The 16,267-nt window shown below is 34.3% G+C and overlaps 1 protein-coding gene across 1 annotated transcript; it reads left to right on the top strand.

The window, feature by feature from the left end:
* The first annotated feature begins 4,856 nt into the window (after positions 1-4,856).
* Positions 4,857-15,163, top strand: LOC124829309 (uncharacterized). Its single transcript, XM_088097649.1, has 18 exons — positions 4,857-5,032; positions 5,114-5,384; positions 7,008-7,214; positions 8,052-8,110; positions 8,696-8,833; positions 11,925-11,999; positions 12,072-12,155; positions 12,244-12,305; positions 12,468-12,537; positions 13,138-13,213; positions 13,313-13,443; positions 13,840-13,899; positions 14,054-14,128; positions 14,214-14,318; positions 14,393-14,488; positions 14,593-14,673; positions 14,738-14,839; positions 14,932-15,163. The coding sequence occupies exons 1-18, from the start codon at positions 4,991-4,993 to the stop codon at positions 14,998-15,000; spliced, it is 1,803 nt and encodes a 600-aa protein (XP_087953775.1). The 5' UTR covers positions 4,857-4,990; the 3' UTR covers positions 15,001-15,163.
* The last annotated feature ends 1,104 nt before the right edge of the window (positions 15,164-16,267 follow it).

Raw genomic sequence — 16,267 nt, forward strand, 5'->3', positions numbered from 1 at the left:
TAAATATTGTATAATTGGTAGAAGAGAGAGAAGAAGAATAGTAGAAGAGAGAACTACAAAAACAAATTAATTGTCAAGAAGACTACAAATTAGATAGACTTTCAAATCATTGATGAACTACAAAAACAAATTAATCAATCAAGAAGACTATGTCTTGTTCTTTAACGACGTACACAAACCATGGAGCGTCCAATATCGCTGGTAAATGCTAGGATTCAATCATCTAATCCAACTACATAAGTAATTGAAAACTTATTACGGACTATGAACATTGAAGATCATAATTTATTTAGACAGTGCTTCGACTTTTTATAATTTTTAAATATTAATTTTAAAAATTATTTATAATTTTTTTCTCTTTATAAACATTTTTACAATTAAATATAACATTAATAAATAACATTTTATATTACTTTTATAACTAGGGACATTTTGGTAATCTTTAATTTCTACCAATTAAACTAATTTTTTAAATCTATCAGATCAATCAAATCCTACATTAATTCTCACAAACTTTACTTCAAAATCCCCTCTCAATTACCCACAAATCCACTCAAAAAAACAACTAAAAAATTACCTTCAAATCCACTCAAATTCCCCCAAATCATCTCCCCCAAATACACCCAAAAGAACAAAGCCTAAATCATTAAAATCTCCTCTTAAAAAATAAATCATATTTCGATATTATTAAGAGAAAATAATAGTATAATTGTTCATATTAAAATAACTTATTTATAGGAATAATCTTGCATTATTATAGAAAGAGATTAGCATAATTATAGAAATAAAATAACATGATTATAGATACTCTCTCTTGTATATATTTTTTATATTTTCATTCAAAATACACAAGACATAATTCCTTTTATTTGTCCTTTTTTTACTTTATCCGAGTAGGAAGGATCTATGCTCAATCATTCATTTTATTTGTCACCATTTAGGAATACATTTTTAACGTCCATTTGATATAATCTAATTTTGTTGAACATTGTGAATGATAGAAGAATGCGAATGACTTTTAACCTTGCTACTAGAACATAGGTTTTTGTGTAGTCAATTTCTTCCTGCTGAGAATAGCCTTTCGCAACAATTCTTGCTTTGTTCTTGATGACTTTTCCATTTTCATCGAGTTTGTTGTGATATACCCATTTAGCTTTGACCATATACTTTCCTTGGGGTAACTCTACGAGTTCCCATACCTCATTCTTCTTCAATTGATCCAGCTCTTCTTTTATGGCTTTAAAACAAGAGTTATATTCCAGAGCCTGATTAACGTTCAGTGACACTATTTGAGAGATGAGAGTTGTGGTAGGATGCTTATGATATACTCTTGTTCTCACACGCTCATCTAGACTTCCTGTGATCTTTTTTGAAGGGTGATCCTTGGTGATTAGACTATATAGGCTGTTTGGTTCCCTTCTTTCTTCAGAAGTATCGTTGGGTGGCTCTTCCTATACTCTCTTCTTTATCTTTATGTGCGTCTGATGTACTTGCCTCCTTCGATAAATTATCGTCTATCTATAATTTGGAGAAAGAGTCGTCTAGCTTTAACTTGTTTAGGTCAGGCTCATGATTAAATTTTACATAAATGACTTCCTCAACTTTCAATGTTCTAAAGTTGTAAGCCCTAAACGCTCTTAACGTTTTTGAGTAACCAAGCATGATTCCTTCATCGCTTCTAGAGTCAAACTTTCATATATTATCTTTAGTATTGAAAACCAAAATGGTGAAAATATGAGATATTAGGCCTTTTGTCCTTCCATAATTCATAAGGTGTTTTTTGAACAATGTTTGTATATTTTAGCACGTTTACCAAAAACATCATTTTATATATCATGGTGAGAGCTCGTCTAGTTTTGTTCAGCAAAGTATTGGATGAGTTTGTTTAACAAGACTCTCATGTTGGTAGAATTAATCAACGTACATCAAAGCGTACGATGTTCCAACTAGGGAACCTCTACCAATCGGGTTACACCTTTCAACATGTGAGCATTGGGAACTAAACGACCATATCCAAACCCCTTCGCAAATTATTTAATGCTCGGGCTTGGGGGGTCTGTGTACCGTATGCCCGCACAATTGAGCTTCAACATGAGTTCCTCCATATTGAGTTGTACTGTATGATCATATAGCCAAGCTTGTTAGGGCGAGTTCCTTTGGGCAAAGCTCCCCTAGGTCGGTTCGAAGACTGATCACTCTTGTGAAGAGCTCATTTGGTTGCCCACTTTGGACTGACCGACATGGCCGAGCGGCTACAACATGACCAACTGGTCACAACATGATTATATTAATAATGGTAATGACAAATTAATCTCTTGATACAAATTAATGTATGATTGAGTTGTGATTAGGTCAACAAAAAGGTAAAAACCCATCACAATTACTATATATAAATGTTTCAGGTATGACTTTAAGATAACATGCACATAACATGCATTGATTACTAACTGAATGATCACATAGTGATTTTAGCATCAGAGAACCTTTTATAGGTACTATTCGTGCGAACTTTGGACGATGCCGGAAACTAAACTGCTGACAACCTAGAACCTGTCCAATCTATAACACAACTCGTCCAATCTACTATAACTACAAGCCCAACCAAGGATCCGAAACACTTATTATAAACCTTTATTATTTATTATTTTAATTATTATTCTAAATAAATGTCACATAACTTTTATTAATTTTTATATGTAATAAAATATATTCTTATAAATATTCAATAATATTTTAAAAAAATATATATGTACGTTGTATGAGTGAAAATACAAATTATATATGTTTTGAAAAATATCTTCTTGAAATTTTATTTTAAAAAATTATTTATAGAATATATTTGATGTGGAGTGTTCTGGATAACTTTGTTTTGTAAAATATTATATGTATTTCAGAATCCTATTTTAAAAATGGTTTAATAGGTTCGGAAGTCCCTATATTTGCGGGTTAGTTTCAATTGGGTCCTCCAATTTTGGAAGTGACTGTTTTGATAAAATTGAATCAATAATGTCCTTGCCGTTAATCTTAGTAAACGGCGTTAATTTTTTAGCGAGGTGGCATGCTGAGGTGGCTTTTAATTATCACGTGGCACGATGTGTGAACCCCCGGAACTCTCACTCTCTTGGGAGGCATTGATGACTCATAAGAAGACAAAACTTTGGAAAACCTCGCATCAATGACATCTCCATGGTCAGCAAATCGACCCAGTTTCAAATCAATGAAGGAATTTGAGTTTGAAAGCTTGGAATTTGAGTCCCCTCTTTGAGAAAAGCCACTTGGGGCATCCACAACAAATAGGTGAATATGGTGAAGACAGAGAGGGTGTGAGGTTGCTGAAGCAGAGTCGAAGGAGGGAAAAATAGAGAATCGGGAAAAGTATACTGAAAGAGAAAGAGGGAGCGAGAAAAGGAAAGGCAGTGTTTGAGAGAGAGTTTGCAAAGAGTGGAAGATGGAAGTGAAGTGAAGGGGAAAGATGATTTACTCAACTGGAATAGAAAATTCAAGAGATTGGAATTCTGAGTTGCCTATTTTGGGTCAGGTAGCTCGTGTTTGCAAAATTGGTAAAATCTGCAAAATTGGGGAAATTAGAGAAATTAGAGTTCGTCCTTGTATTTGAAGGTCAAGGCCCAAGCCATGTCCATGCATGTCCACGTTTGCAATTAGGGTTCGTCCTAACCCGTAACCACCTCTCTTCAGAAATCCTCCCCTAAATGAGGCACACTTGTCACGCTACAAGACACTCTGCAGGGGACATAACAAAAAGGATCCTCCATCAGGCACAGGCACGATCCCACGGCTCACTCAACATAATCATCCCCTCTGAAATCAATTCTTGGCTTGGGCACATAAAAAAGATCCATCATTCGCTTAAAGAAGAAAAGATTATATTCTTCCATTCTCTCAATAGGTTCAACTCCTGAGAGACTCTCTCCTTTATCTTCAAAAATTAAACGCAAACAGGGGTGGCCTCCCTCTCGTACATGCTATAACAGATCAACACACAGAAATCCATCTTCGAACCCCAACCTTCACCGCCCATTCTTACCATTTTCCAATCACCAAACCAGATTGAACCTCCAGAATCATTGTCCATTCAAATTTGTCTGCATCAACATTCAAATTTTATCCATCTTTTTTCTTTGAAAACCATTACACAGAACCCCACATCTTCACCCTTTTCTTTTTAATTTTCAGCTCAACGCCGCAGCATAGGCTCGGACTACCTTCTTCACCCAATCAGAAAACCAAGATTGAAAGAGTAAACTGAAAGAATAATCTCAACAGTTTGGTCATGGATTTATAAAAATATTTAAAAAACATAGGGATTTGACCTTCAAATACAAGGACGAACACAGAACACAGGGATTTGACCTTCAAACAGTGCCACCTGGATGCCTTAACTGCATTTAACGGAAAGGTTATTATTGAATCAAATTGACCAAATTAGGGATCCAATTGATCACTTCCAAGATTGAAGGACCTAATTGAAACGAACCCGCAAATATAGGGACCTCCGAAGCTATTAAACCTTTAAAAATCTTATCTTAAGATGCATTTTATAGGTTTTGAAAATTTTGTTTTAAAAAATTTTGGTATTTTGGATGGTATTTAATATCTATTTTAGTCTTTATTTTTATTGATTTTATTGATTCTTGACTTTTTTTTATTGTTCAAAATTATTCTAATTTTTGTTTAATTTAATTATTTTTTATAACAACATTTAAATCGTCAAGTGTTCACGTAACTGATTATCTTGAAAAATAACTGACAAAAAAAGTACAAGAAAAAGTCTTGCCTTCGTTTTACTCACAGGTTAAGTGGTAGAATAAAACACAACAGAATCACCAAGCGTGCTTCGCAGCTAGTGACCTCACTGGCTCCATTTTTCGTTCAATTTTCTCACACTCTCCATCCAGAGTCTGCATATAAACTAATTTCTTTATTTATACATTGCAAACCTTCTTTCATCTCCTTTAGTCATAACAGGGCTATGGCTTGCACGTCCACTCTCTCCCTTTACTCTCAGTCGCAGGTAACCATTTCCCTCACGCACGGCTAACTATAACAGCTCTTTTTGTTTTCCTTCGTAGTTGAAACCCTAACGTTTTTGCAGGTTCGCCTCCGCAACCAGCGCCTGCAATCGCTAGCCTTAACCTCCGCCGGCTTCGCTCAATTTATGTCATTTCCCACTCTAAACTGCCGCAGAACGCATTCTCCTAGAGTGCGATTCGGAAGCGTGGTTATGGAAAGAACTCACCCGCGCGCCACCGGTTCTCGCAGAGTCTATAGGCAGTCTCAGGCCAGTGCGCCGCTGTCCAGTGCTCCGTTGAAACAGATTACCAACGTTGTTGGCCCCTTCGCCGTGTTGGTCGCTGTCACTTTTGGTATCAGTGTTTAATTTTCCTTGTTTTTTTTGCTATTTTATTGTGTACTCTTTAGTTGTTCACATAGTTGCCTGCATTCTAATCTATGATGCTGCGTGTCAATATCGATTTCGAGTAGGCGTATTCCGATTAACTTGCACTATGTTGCTAGACCAACACGTGGTACACTCTCTTTTAACGGGCTACACTATGTTTCTTCTTTCATTAGTACTTGTGAAAAAATTATAAAAACAGGATCAGTACTCTTTGGAACTTTGATATTTGAAGTTCAAAACCAACTGTTGATGCCACTAATCATAATTAAGAGAAAGGATTATCTTTCAAGAACTCATTCAACATTAGAATGCATCAAATGAACACATATTCATCTGTTAAGCTAAGTAATTTTATTTTTTAAACTTAGAGGCAAGGGTAGCATAATTTAGACATTTTTTCTAGGTAAGGAAATTTATTTTCATATTAGATATAAGTATAGTTATCACAGTGGATATTGTCGAAGTTTGTGAAGCCTGTGAATATTTGTAAGCGTTTTCTTAATAAGAATATTAAAAAAACATAATCATAGTATCTAAACAAAATATTATCCCATCAAATATTAAATATCCAACATTCCTATGCCATAATGGTCAATTATCACAATTCACAAGTGATATTCAGATGAAAAATAACGGATGGGAATGTAATCATGTTCTCCTAGGGGGCTGTTTGAGGAGAGACTACATTTGTTCTCTCATTGCGGTTTCTGATTCAGACATTACAAGCAGCTACAGCCTTGCATGTTCTGTTGCATCCTGGCTTGGTGCTTGTATCTCAGGTCATGAGGGGCTTGTTGTAAAAGATGCACATGACATACGTGTGATGAAGCTGATTGGGAAAGCTCAGAAGGGAAGAAATAAAATAACCAAGGAACCCGAAAAAGACAGCACTATTTTGGGGATTTTGAGTTGGGAAGTCCCATATTGTCTGTCCCAATTCTTCTAGTGTTCTTATATAATATATATTGTTGCACGACTTTGCATAATGCCAATTAATTTTAAGATGAAAGTTGACATTTTGGGGGCCCATATCTCTTCCCATCGCCTTGGATTTGCTAACATGACAGCAGATTCATGATTTTGACTGAAGCATAGCTGACTTTAATCCAGTCTGAGATTGCAAGCTATTTGACTCATTCTTCTCCATGCAGTCATTGAATTTGTTTGTGTCAACTCATGGGCTAAACTGGAATTATAGAAGACTCAAGTTCTAATAATATATTTTATTCACTTGTATTGGAAAGTCCTTTGCAAAGTTGTATAGTGAGCATTGGTGTTTGAGAAGCCCTATCAATATTTCATACACTATAGTTTTATTTATTACTTTTCATGTAACCCATTTCCCCTTCCCCTGAATCAAGTAAAAAAAAAATTCATGTGTACCTCTCCTACCGAGCATCTAATTCAATTAAATATCTGCCTGTAGACGGATATACATTTTGAAATTTTTGAAATATCCTTGCTTCTCAATTAATCAGTGTTTTTGTGCTATTAGTATTGTTCTGTTCTTTTTCTTTGTTATTGTTGCTCTTATGTTAGTTGTTAGATTTCATAATAGTGGTTGTACTAATTTGTTTTCAGCTTACAGTTATATGGAAATTAGTGGAGAAGCTTCTTGTTCCAGCTCCGAAACAATTGAAATCTCGGACTGTGGAAACACAAGGACTGAAATGGTCTTTTGCTGCGGGGACAAATTTGTTATCCCAGCTTGGGGCAAAGATCGAGAGACAATCTAAACAGAAGCTCAATGAGTTTGCTCGAGAACTGAGGTCATTTCCTAGTATTGATATGTCAGGTATGCTGGTTGGATTGAAAATTTTATAAATGAGAAAGATATTTATGGTTATCTGGAACACTTTTGATTCAATAATGAAGATTCTTGATAGTTTTTCAAAATAACTTCATTATTTGGTCATTTGTAGACTGGATCTGATTCATTTGTTTTCATGAATACCAAAGTTTTTATTGGCTAATCTAATTGATATTGGACTTTCCTCGCCCTATAAGACTGTCACATCTTCCAATTGAAGGTTTGTGCCTCCTTGTTTTTGTTTTTTTTTTCTTTTCAACTTAATTTTTAGGAATTAATTTGTAAAATAATTATTTTTGGTCATTCAGGAAATACAAAATGATTTAATTTTCAATCCTTTTGATTTGTAACAATCTGGAAATATACTCATTTTGGGACTGGATTTATTTCATTTTAGTTTAAATTGTTTTATTGACAATTTTGCTGATTTTAGTTTGCCCACTTTACCACAATCTTTATATTACTTATCCTGTTCTGTATTACCTTGTTAACAAGTAAATTACTAAACTTTTTCTGGGTAACCTGTTATAAATTAAATTACCTAACTAAATTAATTTCTTTTATTGCTAATGTGTTTTTTGTAAAAAGATTTAAACCATAATTTAATATTAGGATAAATAAATATATGATTTGATTTCTAAGTCCAATTATTTCATTTCAAAACTTAGCAAATCAATATTTTAGTCACTCCTAACACACTAGATATTTCTTGCTTCATTGCAGTTGACTCGATTGATTGACTATTTTAAAATGTGGGTACCATAGAAATGAATGGATAAATGTAAGCAAAAGGAATTGATTTATGTACTTAAAATTTTGCAGGGCGCAACTTTGGTGATGAAGGATTATTCTTCCTTGCTGAGAGCTTGGCATTTAACCAGGTAACAACTATCCTTCATTTATCATTGCTTTCTTATTTTCTTCTATATTTATTGCTTATAGATAAGCTGCCTGTTTTGATACTGTTATTAGAAGATTTAGTGTGATGTTTCCGACTGTTAAGTCATATTGCAGAATTATTTGAGTATTCATTGCTTCATTTACGTAAATAAAGAAATCCATTGAACAGCTTAATCAATTTTAACGTCTTTGAAACCCAAACATAAGTGTCAATATAACTATCATATGTCACATGTAATGCCTTGCTTCAAAAAGGCACATTTATGTAATGGCATGAAGGAAAACCCCATAATTCATTTTATTGTGATCCTTTTAACACATTGAATTATTAAGTATATTTCTCCCCAAGTATATGGCTTAAGTCAAAATGTCATCATGGCTTAGTCAATGTAATTAAGGTTGGAATATTTCAAATTAGCTGTGTGGAACTTGGGTTTTGGTTCATAATCTCAATCTGTGATCTTCCAGCCAAATCCTGTTTGTAGTTCATAAAAAAAGTAGTGTAATGAAAGATGCTCTGTGGTGCTCTCTCTTTGAGCACATGCTAAATATATTTTGTTATGAAGACTGCAGAGGAAGTGAGTTTTGCTGCAAATGGAATAACTGCAGCTGGGTTGAGGGCTTTTGATGGCGTTCTTCAATCAAACATCACATTGAAGACTCTTGATCTTTCAGGAAACCTAGTTGGAGATGAAGGTGCCAAGGTCAGTCCCAAGTGTTTCTCTGAATTCAGGATTTGGGTTCATTACTGTTACGGTTCTTTTATTTTATATAATTATTTGAAAGGTCTTTTATAAAAGTTGTGTGCGTTCATATACTTATGTCAGTAACACAATTTTAAATTGTTAGATGAAATGTTGTGAATGTTTTTGTTTCTAAAATTTCCTCAGACAATAGCCATTTGGGCTTTTAAATGTGACTGCAATAGACAACACGCCTTATGTTGAAGTTCAATGTTTATTTAGAAATTTGGGTGACATGTATTGACCACTTGGTCACTGAGGCTTGATACCATGGTCATGATAGATTATAATAATTTAGATAAAGACTCGTGTATTTATTTTTATCCGGGGCCTTTTTTTTTCCTTTAATTCATAATCTTCATATTGTTATTGTTAATGTTTTTTTTCTTATTAATAATAAAAAATTCTCAAACTCTCGCTACATCTTACATGCTTATGTAAGATTGAGAAATTATGAAAATCTTGCTCTTTGTTTTGATCAAGTGTGGTCTTATTTCTAATGAAAAATTTGTAATAAATTATTCAATTTACAGTCTTATTTCTATGTTCAAATAATTTGAAAGGAGGCAGCCATGTAGGGGTGTTAGGCGATTTCGGCAAGCGTACCGAATCGTTCAAGTAATAAACCGTGGTAAGACCAGGTATCGTTTTCCCAAGAGACTCGTAATACTAGAAAATTGTGCGATTAACAACTCATCTAGACTCAAGAACAACTCAACATTTAAGAATATGTGCAAAAAGATAAATTGACAAGTAATTACAAGGTTGGACTTTGGTATTGAAGGCACTTGGAAATGGAAAAGACTAGAAATGGTATGAAATGACATTGTCAAGGTTAGTTTTCACCAATGCACTCTTGTGTATAACCAAGAGTGCATTGGTAATACTAGAAAATTGTGCGATTAACAACTCATCTAGACTCAAGAACAACTCAACATTTAAGAATATGTGCAAAAAGATAAATTGACAAGTAATTACAAGGTTGGACTTTGGTATTGAAGGCACTTGGAAATGGAAAAGACTAGAAATGGTATGAAATGACATTGTCAAGGTTAGTTTTCACCAATGCACTCTTGTGTATAACCAATTTCATCTCCTCTCTACCAATTTACTAAAGTCAATCCACTAAAACACTCTAGCCCTAATCCCTTAGGTGAAAAAGCCTAGGTTTTCCTTATTAAACTCCAATCCCTTGGACAATCTAACAAGCAAACCCGCATTAAGAACTAGGATCTAAGACAACATGTGAATCATCTTCCATCCCTAGAATCAATGACCACAAGGACTCTTGTTTCAGTTCAAGATTTCATCTTACGTCCCCATAATCCATGAAACCCCAAAATCAAGTCATGAACGTCCCAATTACATGCAAGCTTTAAGATCGGAAGCAAGAATACTAGCAATTGATAGAAAAGGCATATATATAATCAAATCATTCAACAAATACACAAGAATTCAAAGGCTACATCTATCCCCAACAAGATGGGTTTGGCTCTCCATTTCCATGGAGAGCCTTTAAGCTTACAAAATGGCCATGGAAGAAGATGAAGAACCCAAGAGGAAGAAGGGAGTGTTCCCACGAGCCCTAGCAGCCCTCCAAGCTCTCCTCTGAGTGAGATGCACCTCCAAAGAACCAAAGACCCCAAATGCTTCGAGACAACTTGAATAAATAGGCATTTTGACACATCAGCAGCGTCACCGCTCAGCTGCACCCCAGCTGCACCCCAGCGGAAGCATTCCAGAGAGCTGGCGCTCAGCTGCACGCCAGCGACAGCATTCCAGAGAGCTGGCGCCAGCTGCACGCCAGCGACAGCATTCCAGAGAGCTGGCGCTCAGCTGCACAAAACCTGTACCGCTCAGCGGCAGCAAGTCGGATCAGGTGGCGCTCAGCTGCACGCCAGCTGCACCCCAGCGGCAGCATTCCAGAGAGGTGGCGCTCAGCTGCACAGAAACTGTGCCGCTCAGCTATAGCAAGTCGGATCAAGTGGCGCTCAGCTGCACGCCAGCTGCACCGCAGCCACAACATTCCAAAATTCTCTTTTTTACTTGCTTTTGTGACTGGTTAAGCTCTATACATTGGTGGAGGTTCTTCTAAGCTTAATATTAGCTACAAAATAAGGGATTAGTGATGATAATACATCAATGTAGCCTAACACACATTTATTTAGAAAACAAGACAAAAGAAGAGGATTAAACAAGTTACAAGTAAGAAAGGAGTTGATTTTGCTACTAAAATGATGCTTAGATAATGATAAGAATTAGCATTATCAAGGGGTAGCAGGCTAACTGCTAGACGATGCCTTTTGCTTATACGATTCTAGACTACTTTTTCTTTATACAAGTCATTAAAATTGTTGGCATGATTTCATGAAGGCTTTTGTTATTGACTGGTCAATGGTTGTTTATATTACATGTTCTTCTTGATTATTCTTGTTATTGCCTCCAATCATTTCGTAATCATCACTGTTGCACAATAAATTGAGTTTGATGCGTATAAATAGCATCTTTGTATTTTCTATTTTTCTTGTATTGATGAGGCTGTTTTCAATCAATTATAATATTGAATATTATACGAAAAAGAACAAGTCAAATGTTTTATTGGAGCTTGGTTCACTGGTTTAGGCTACTATATAGCTCCTTTGGAATAAATTGAATCTGTTGAGTGTCGTTCTTGTGGCTAGTGACATATCCATTCAAGTGCAGATGAGGATTACAATGGATTATTATAAAATTGACATACATACATAGCCGTATTTGTTCACTAAATTGCTATGGCACAAAGATCCTCTCTGATACTGTATTTACTGGAATATATTCATTTCTCTTTTGCCATAAAGAACCAGGGATAAGAAGCTTATGGCTTAGCTAACCATGATGGTTATTAGAACTGTTTTTGAGATATGTTTATAGCCCATCTCTATCCTCTCTCAAACAGATAAAAGATTATAACTTTTTTGACAGTTAGTGCTGATCATTGACTCATTGTCATACATTTATGTATAATTATTGTATTTAACTATTGATTGCCAATATCCTTGTTCAATCTTCACAGTGCTTATGTGACATACTGGTGAATAACTCTAGCATTGAGAAGCTCCAGCTAAACAGTGCTGACTTGGGTGATGAGGTTAGCTTGGTGATTCGTTTGTCAGAGAATGGCTACCAAATGAAACTAAGAAATGCTAACTTTGTTATGCAGGGTGCAAAAGCTATTGCTGAAATGTTGAAGAAAAATTCAAGTTTGCGGGTTCTTGAACTGAACAATAACATGATTGAATATTCTGTATGGAATTTACCCAAGCTTATTCTAAGAGCGTAGATGTGAATGTCCAAATATTATATTTTAATATGTTTCTCGGAAATGGAGGCAGGGATTTTCAAGTCTGGCTGGAGCACTTCTTGAGAATAACAGTATACGAAATATACATCTCAAGTGAGTAAGATTGTCACATCAAGTATTCTCCCCAAAATTTTGAGGAAGTAGCAGTTTAATTTATTATCTTCATGCTTTTTGATTGCTTTGACTAAATCTTTAAGCTCATTACTTTATTCTTTTCCTCTTTTGTGAATCCTTCCAACATTATCACTATTCAAGTGGCAATTATGGTGGTGCTTTGGGGGCTAATGCATTGGCTAAAGCACTTGAGAGCAACAAGTCATTAAGGGTACTATTCTTGTTTTCTTTAGTTAGTCTGTTATTATTCTTTATTTTATATTTGAGGTTTAGCTCATATTTTTCTATTATATATAGAGTACTGTATCTCTATGTGTATATTCAATACAAGGAAGATTAATCTCATACATAGTTTTTCACTGCTGTGTCAATTACAATATCATGTTTATTTGGGCTTAGTCCATATTTTCCATAATGATTTCGCATTATAAATGCATTATCGCATGTGTATTTTCTGCACAAGGGGAATTAGTCCTATACCTAGTTTTTTACTATTTTCACACAATGAAATGCCCAACATTACATTCACTCCTTTATGTTCCTGGCATAGCTTTCAGAATTCCCACTTTGGCCTCTAGATCTTGTTATCTTATTCAGTACCAAAACATGTGCTGTATAGAAAACAATGTTTTCATGAATTTCCATACAGAACAGCTGAAATTCGAAAATGTATCTTAGAAAAATTGAGAGCTAATCCTTCAACATGTATGATCTTGTCACAATTACAAAATGTTGCTGCATCCACTAGAAAAATATTTGGCTGCAGCATTAAACAAGAACAATTTACCCTCAAACTTTAATATATGGACAGGAACTTCATTTGCATGGAAATTCTATTGGAGATGAAGGAATCCGTTCTTTGATGTCGGGATTATCTTCACATAAAGGTTAACTTGTACTAATTTCTGATATTGACTGTTATTTATGCTTCCACAGTTCCACTTCAGTATTAAACAATTAACTGACAAGCAGTATTTATTCTGAAGGGAAACTTACACTTCTAGACATTGGCAATAACTCGTTAACAGCTAAAGGTGCATTCCATATGGCTGAGTATGTTAAGAAGAGCAGAAGCCTGTTATGGTTGAACCTTTACATGAATGACATTGGTGATGAGGTATTCTGTCCCCTATTTCACATTATAAATCTTGTTGATATTGTGTCAGTGTGAGGTCATATGATAATTGCGATTCTTAAGATGTTTAAGGATTATTTTTCCCCGTAACTTATCAGTAGAAATTGCATTCTATTCTGTCAAAATATCACGAATATGATGCATAAACTATCAAGTATACATAATATGAATAGTAAATTGATGTGTATTACTCAGAAATAACCATTCGTCAACCTGGATGTCCAAATTGCCATACCTGAGAAAACTTATGTTTAGGTTTTCCCTTATTATTATTCAGTAACAACTACTACAACAAAATAAATAGTCCTGCAAAGACAGATTTTTAAGAGGACAAGGAGCTCTGATTATATTCATTAACTAGTTGTGTATAATTGTTAGGGAGCCGGAAAAATTGCAGCTGCTTTAAAGGAAAATCGTTCAATAACAACATTGGATCTGGTAAGGAGAGATCCTATTTTTGTTTCCTTTATGTTTTCACTTTGTACATGTCTTGTTACTCCCCCTGCTCTGGTCATTAAAAAAAAAAAGAATATCGAGGCTGTAATGTAATACTATTGCTTGGGACATGACTTGTCTGAGTTTAATATTGCAGGGTGGAAATAACATTCACGCTGATGGTGTTAATGCCGTTGCTCAAGTTTTAAAAGATAATTTAGTTATTACCACTGTAAGCGCCTCATCGGTTATTTAATTTCTCGTCTTTGTTCTGCTTGTCTTTCTATACTCTAATACAGATTTTGTCTCATTCTTAGTTGGAACTTAGTTATAATCCCATTGGACCAGATGGAGCCAAGGCCTTGGCTGAAGTTCTCAAGTTTCATGGGAACTTAAAAACGCTTAAGCTTGGTTGGTGCCAGGTAACCTTTTCATCATGCACTACTTGTAAATTGTTTGTTATAACTTTTATTTGTGACATAGAATAACATTACAGATAGGAGCAAAAGGAGCAGAGTTCATTGCAGATGCTTTAAAATACAATACCACAATATCAATTTTGGACTTGCGAGCGAACGGACTACGAGATGAAGTTTGTTTTCAGTACCTTGAGTCATTTTTCCTTTTAATCTTTTTTTTCCAGTCCTTCGTCAGTCAGTCTGAGTACGTTATTGTTTTATGAATCAACTACTGCAGGGTGCACAGTGCCTGGCTCGCAGCTTGAAAGTGGTTAATGAAGCTCTAACCTCTCTAGATTTAGGATTCAATGAAATAAGGGTATGAATGTATATTTTTAGTTCCTGAGGAAATTATATTGTCTCTAATATTGTCTGATTCACAGGATGACGGAGCTTTTGCTATTGCTCAAGCACTCAAGTCTAATGATGATGTAGCTGTTACATCCCTTAACATTGCAAGCAACTTCCTCACAAAATTTGGGCAGGTGATGTATATTGTGCTATTGCTATTGTTTTTGCTCAGTTTAATCGTCCATTTTATTTTATTTTCATGGGTTTGAATATACTTCAACTGCAGGGTGCCTTGGCTGATGCAAGAGACCATGTCTTGGAGATGACAGAAAAGGAAATCAACATCTTCCTCTAAAAGACATTATATTCTGCAATAAATATTTTTTTTATAAACTAGAGCTATTTTTTAATTTTTTGCATATATGCTGTCGGCAAATACTGGTGAGAACTCATCATATGAAAATTTTGAATTCTAACCAATTTATTGAGGGAAAGTATATAAGTTTGTTTGCACTGTAGCCCTTATATTGTTGATCTCGAAACCGTTACAGCGGTTGGATGATTTAGTTGACAACAATAGTGATAGCTTGTCGGCATAGGTATCATGTGCAGTTGGAATTTACCTTTGCCAGCAGTAGATTTTTCCTCCGAATCATAGTTGCCAAATTACGTAGAGTTATCAAATGGTAGTTTTAAGATGATTTTTGAATTATTAATTTATTATGTTGCTAATTTTGTTGCATACACTCGAGTCTTTTGTTTCCATCTTTTATGAACCTTGTGTACTTTGATATATATAGGTTACTTTGGTAATGGGTCCATGCTCTACTTGCATTATAAAATTGGTGCGATGAGTTGAAGACGCATAAATAAGAAAAAAAAGAAAGAATTGCGTCTTCTATCTCCGAAGAAAATTGCAGTCTGGTTAGAGAATTGGACAGCTAAAGTGTAATGAATGATGGATTGGATATTTTGTTTAACTTGTTTAACTCACTAAACTATATAAAATTATTAATCATAGTTTCATACTCGAGCAATTTCAACATTGTTGACCTTAAAATGTGATATAATTAGATTTTGTTAAAGTTTAATGATCTGATAAATTTGTTTGTATTCAATTATGTTTTTATTATACAAATTTGCTCGATTATAGTGTTTGAAATATTTTTTATAGTCTATCTATTTATGTTTAGTTTTTACTGTGCCAATAACATAATGTAGTTGTTAATTTTAATTTTAATTTTTAAATCAGATTAATTCATTTATTTTTTTCCTTCACCAGCGAATTGATTGACAAATTGAAGATCGTAGAGGGGATGGACATGTTGATTGATAAACTAGAGACGGAAAGATAAAAGTTAATGTCAATTTCAATTCAGTACAACAAAAATACACGTACTTAAGTAAAAATAAGAAATATTTTTTACAATAAACAGAAAATTTAATAATAAATCAATTAAAAATACCAAACAAATGCTTAAAACTTAAATAAAATTTAAAATTATTTATTTGAATTTTTTTAACAATGATAATATTTACAATTATTAACAGTATTATATAACATAAAATGCATTTAATAATAATAATTTTTTAATATAATTTAAGGTTTAGTATAACTTTAA

Source organism: Vigna umbellata, chromosome 8, assembly GCF_029865625.1.
Source record: "Vigna umbellata cultivar VRB3 chromosome 8, Vumbellata_1.0, whole genome shotgun sequence".
NCBI lineage: Eukaryota > Viridiplantae > Streptophyta > Magnoliopsida > Fabales > Fabaceae > Vigna > Vigna umbellata.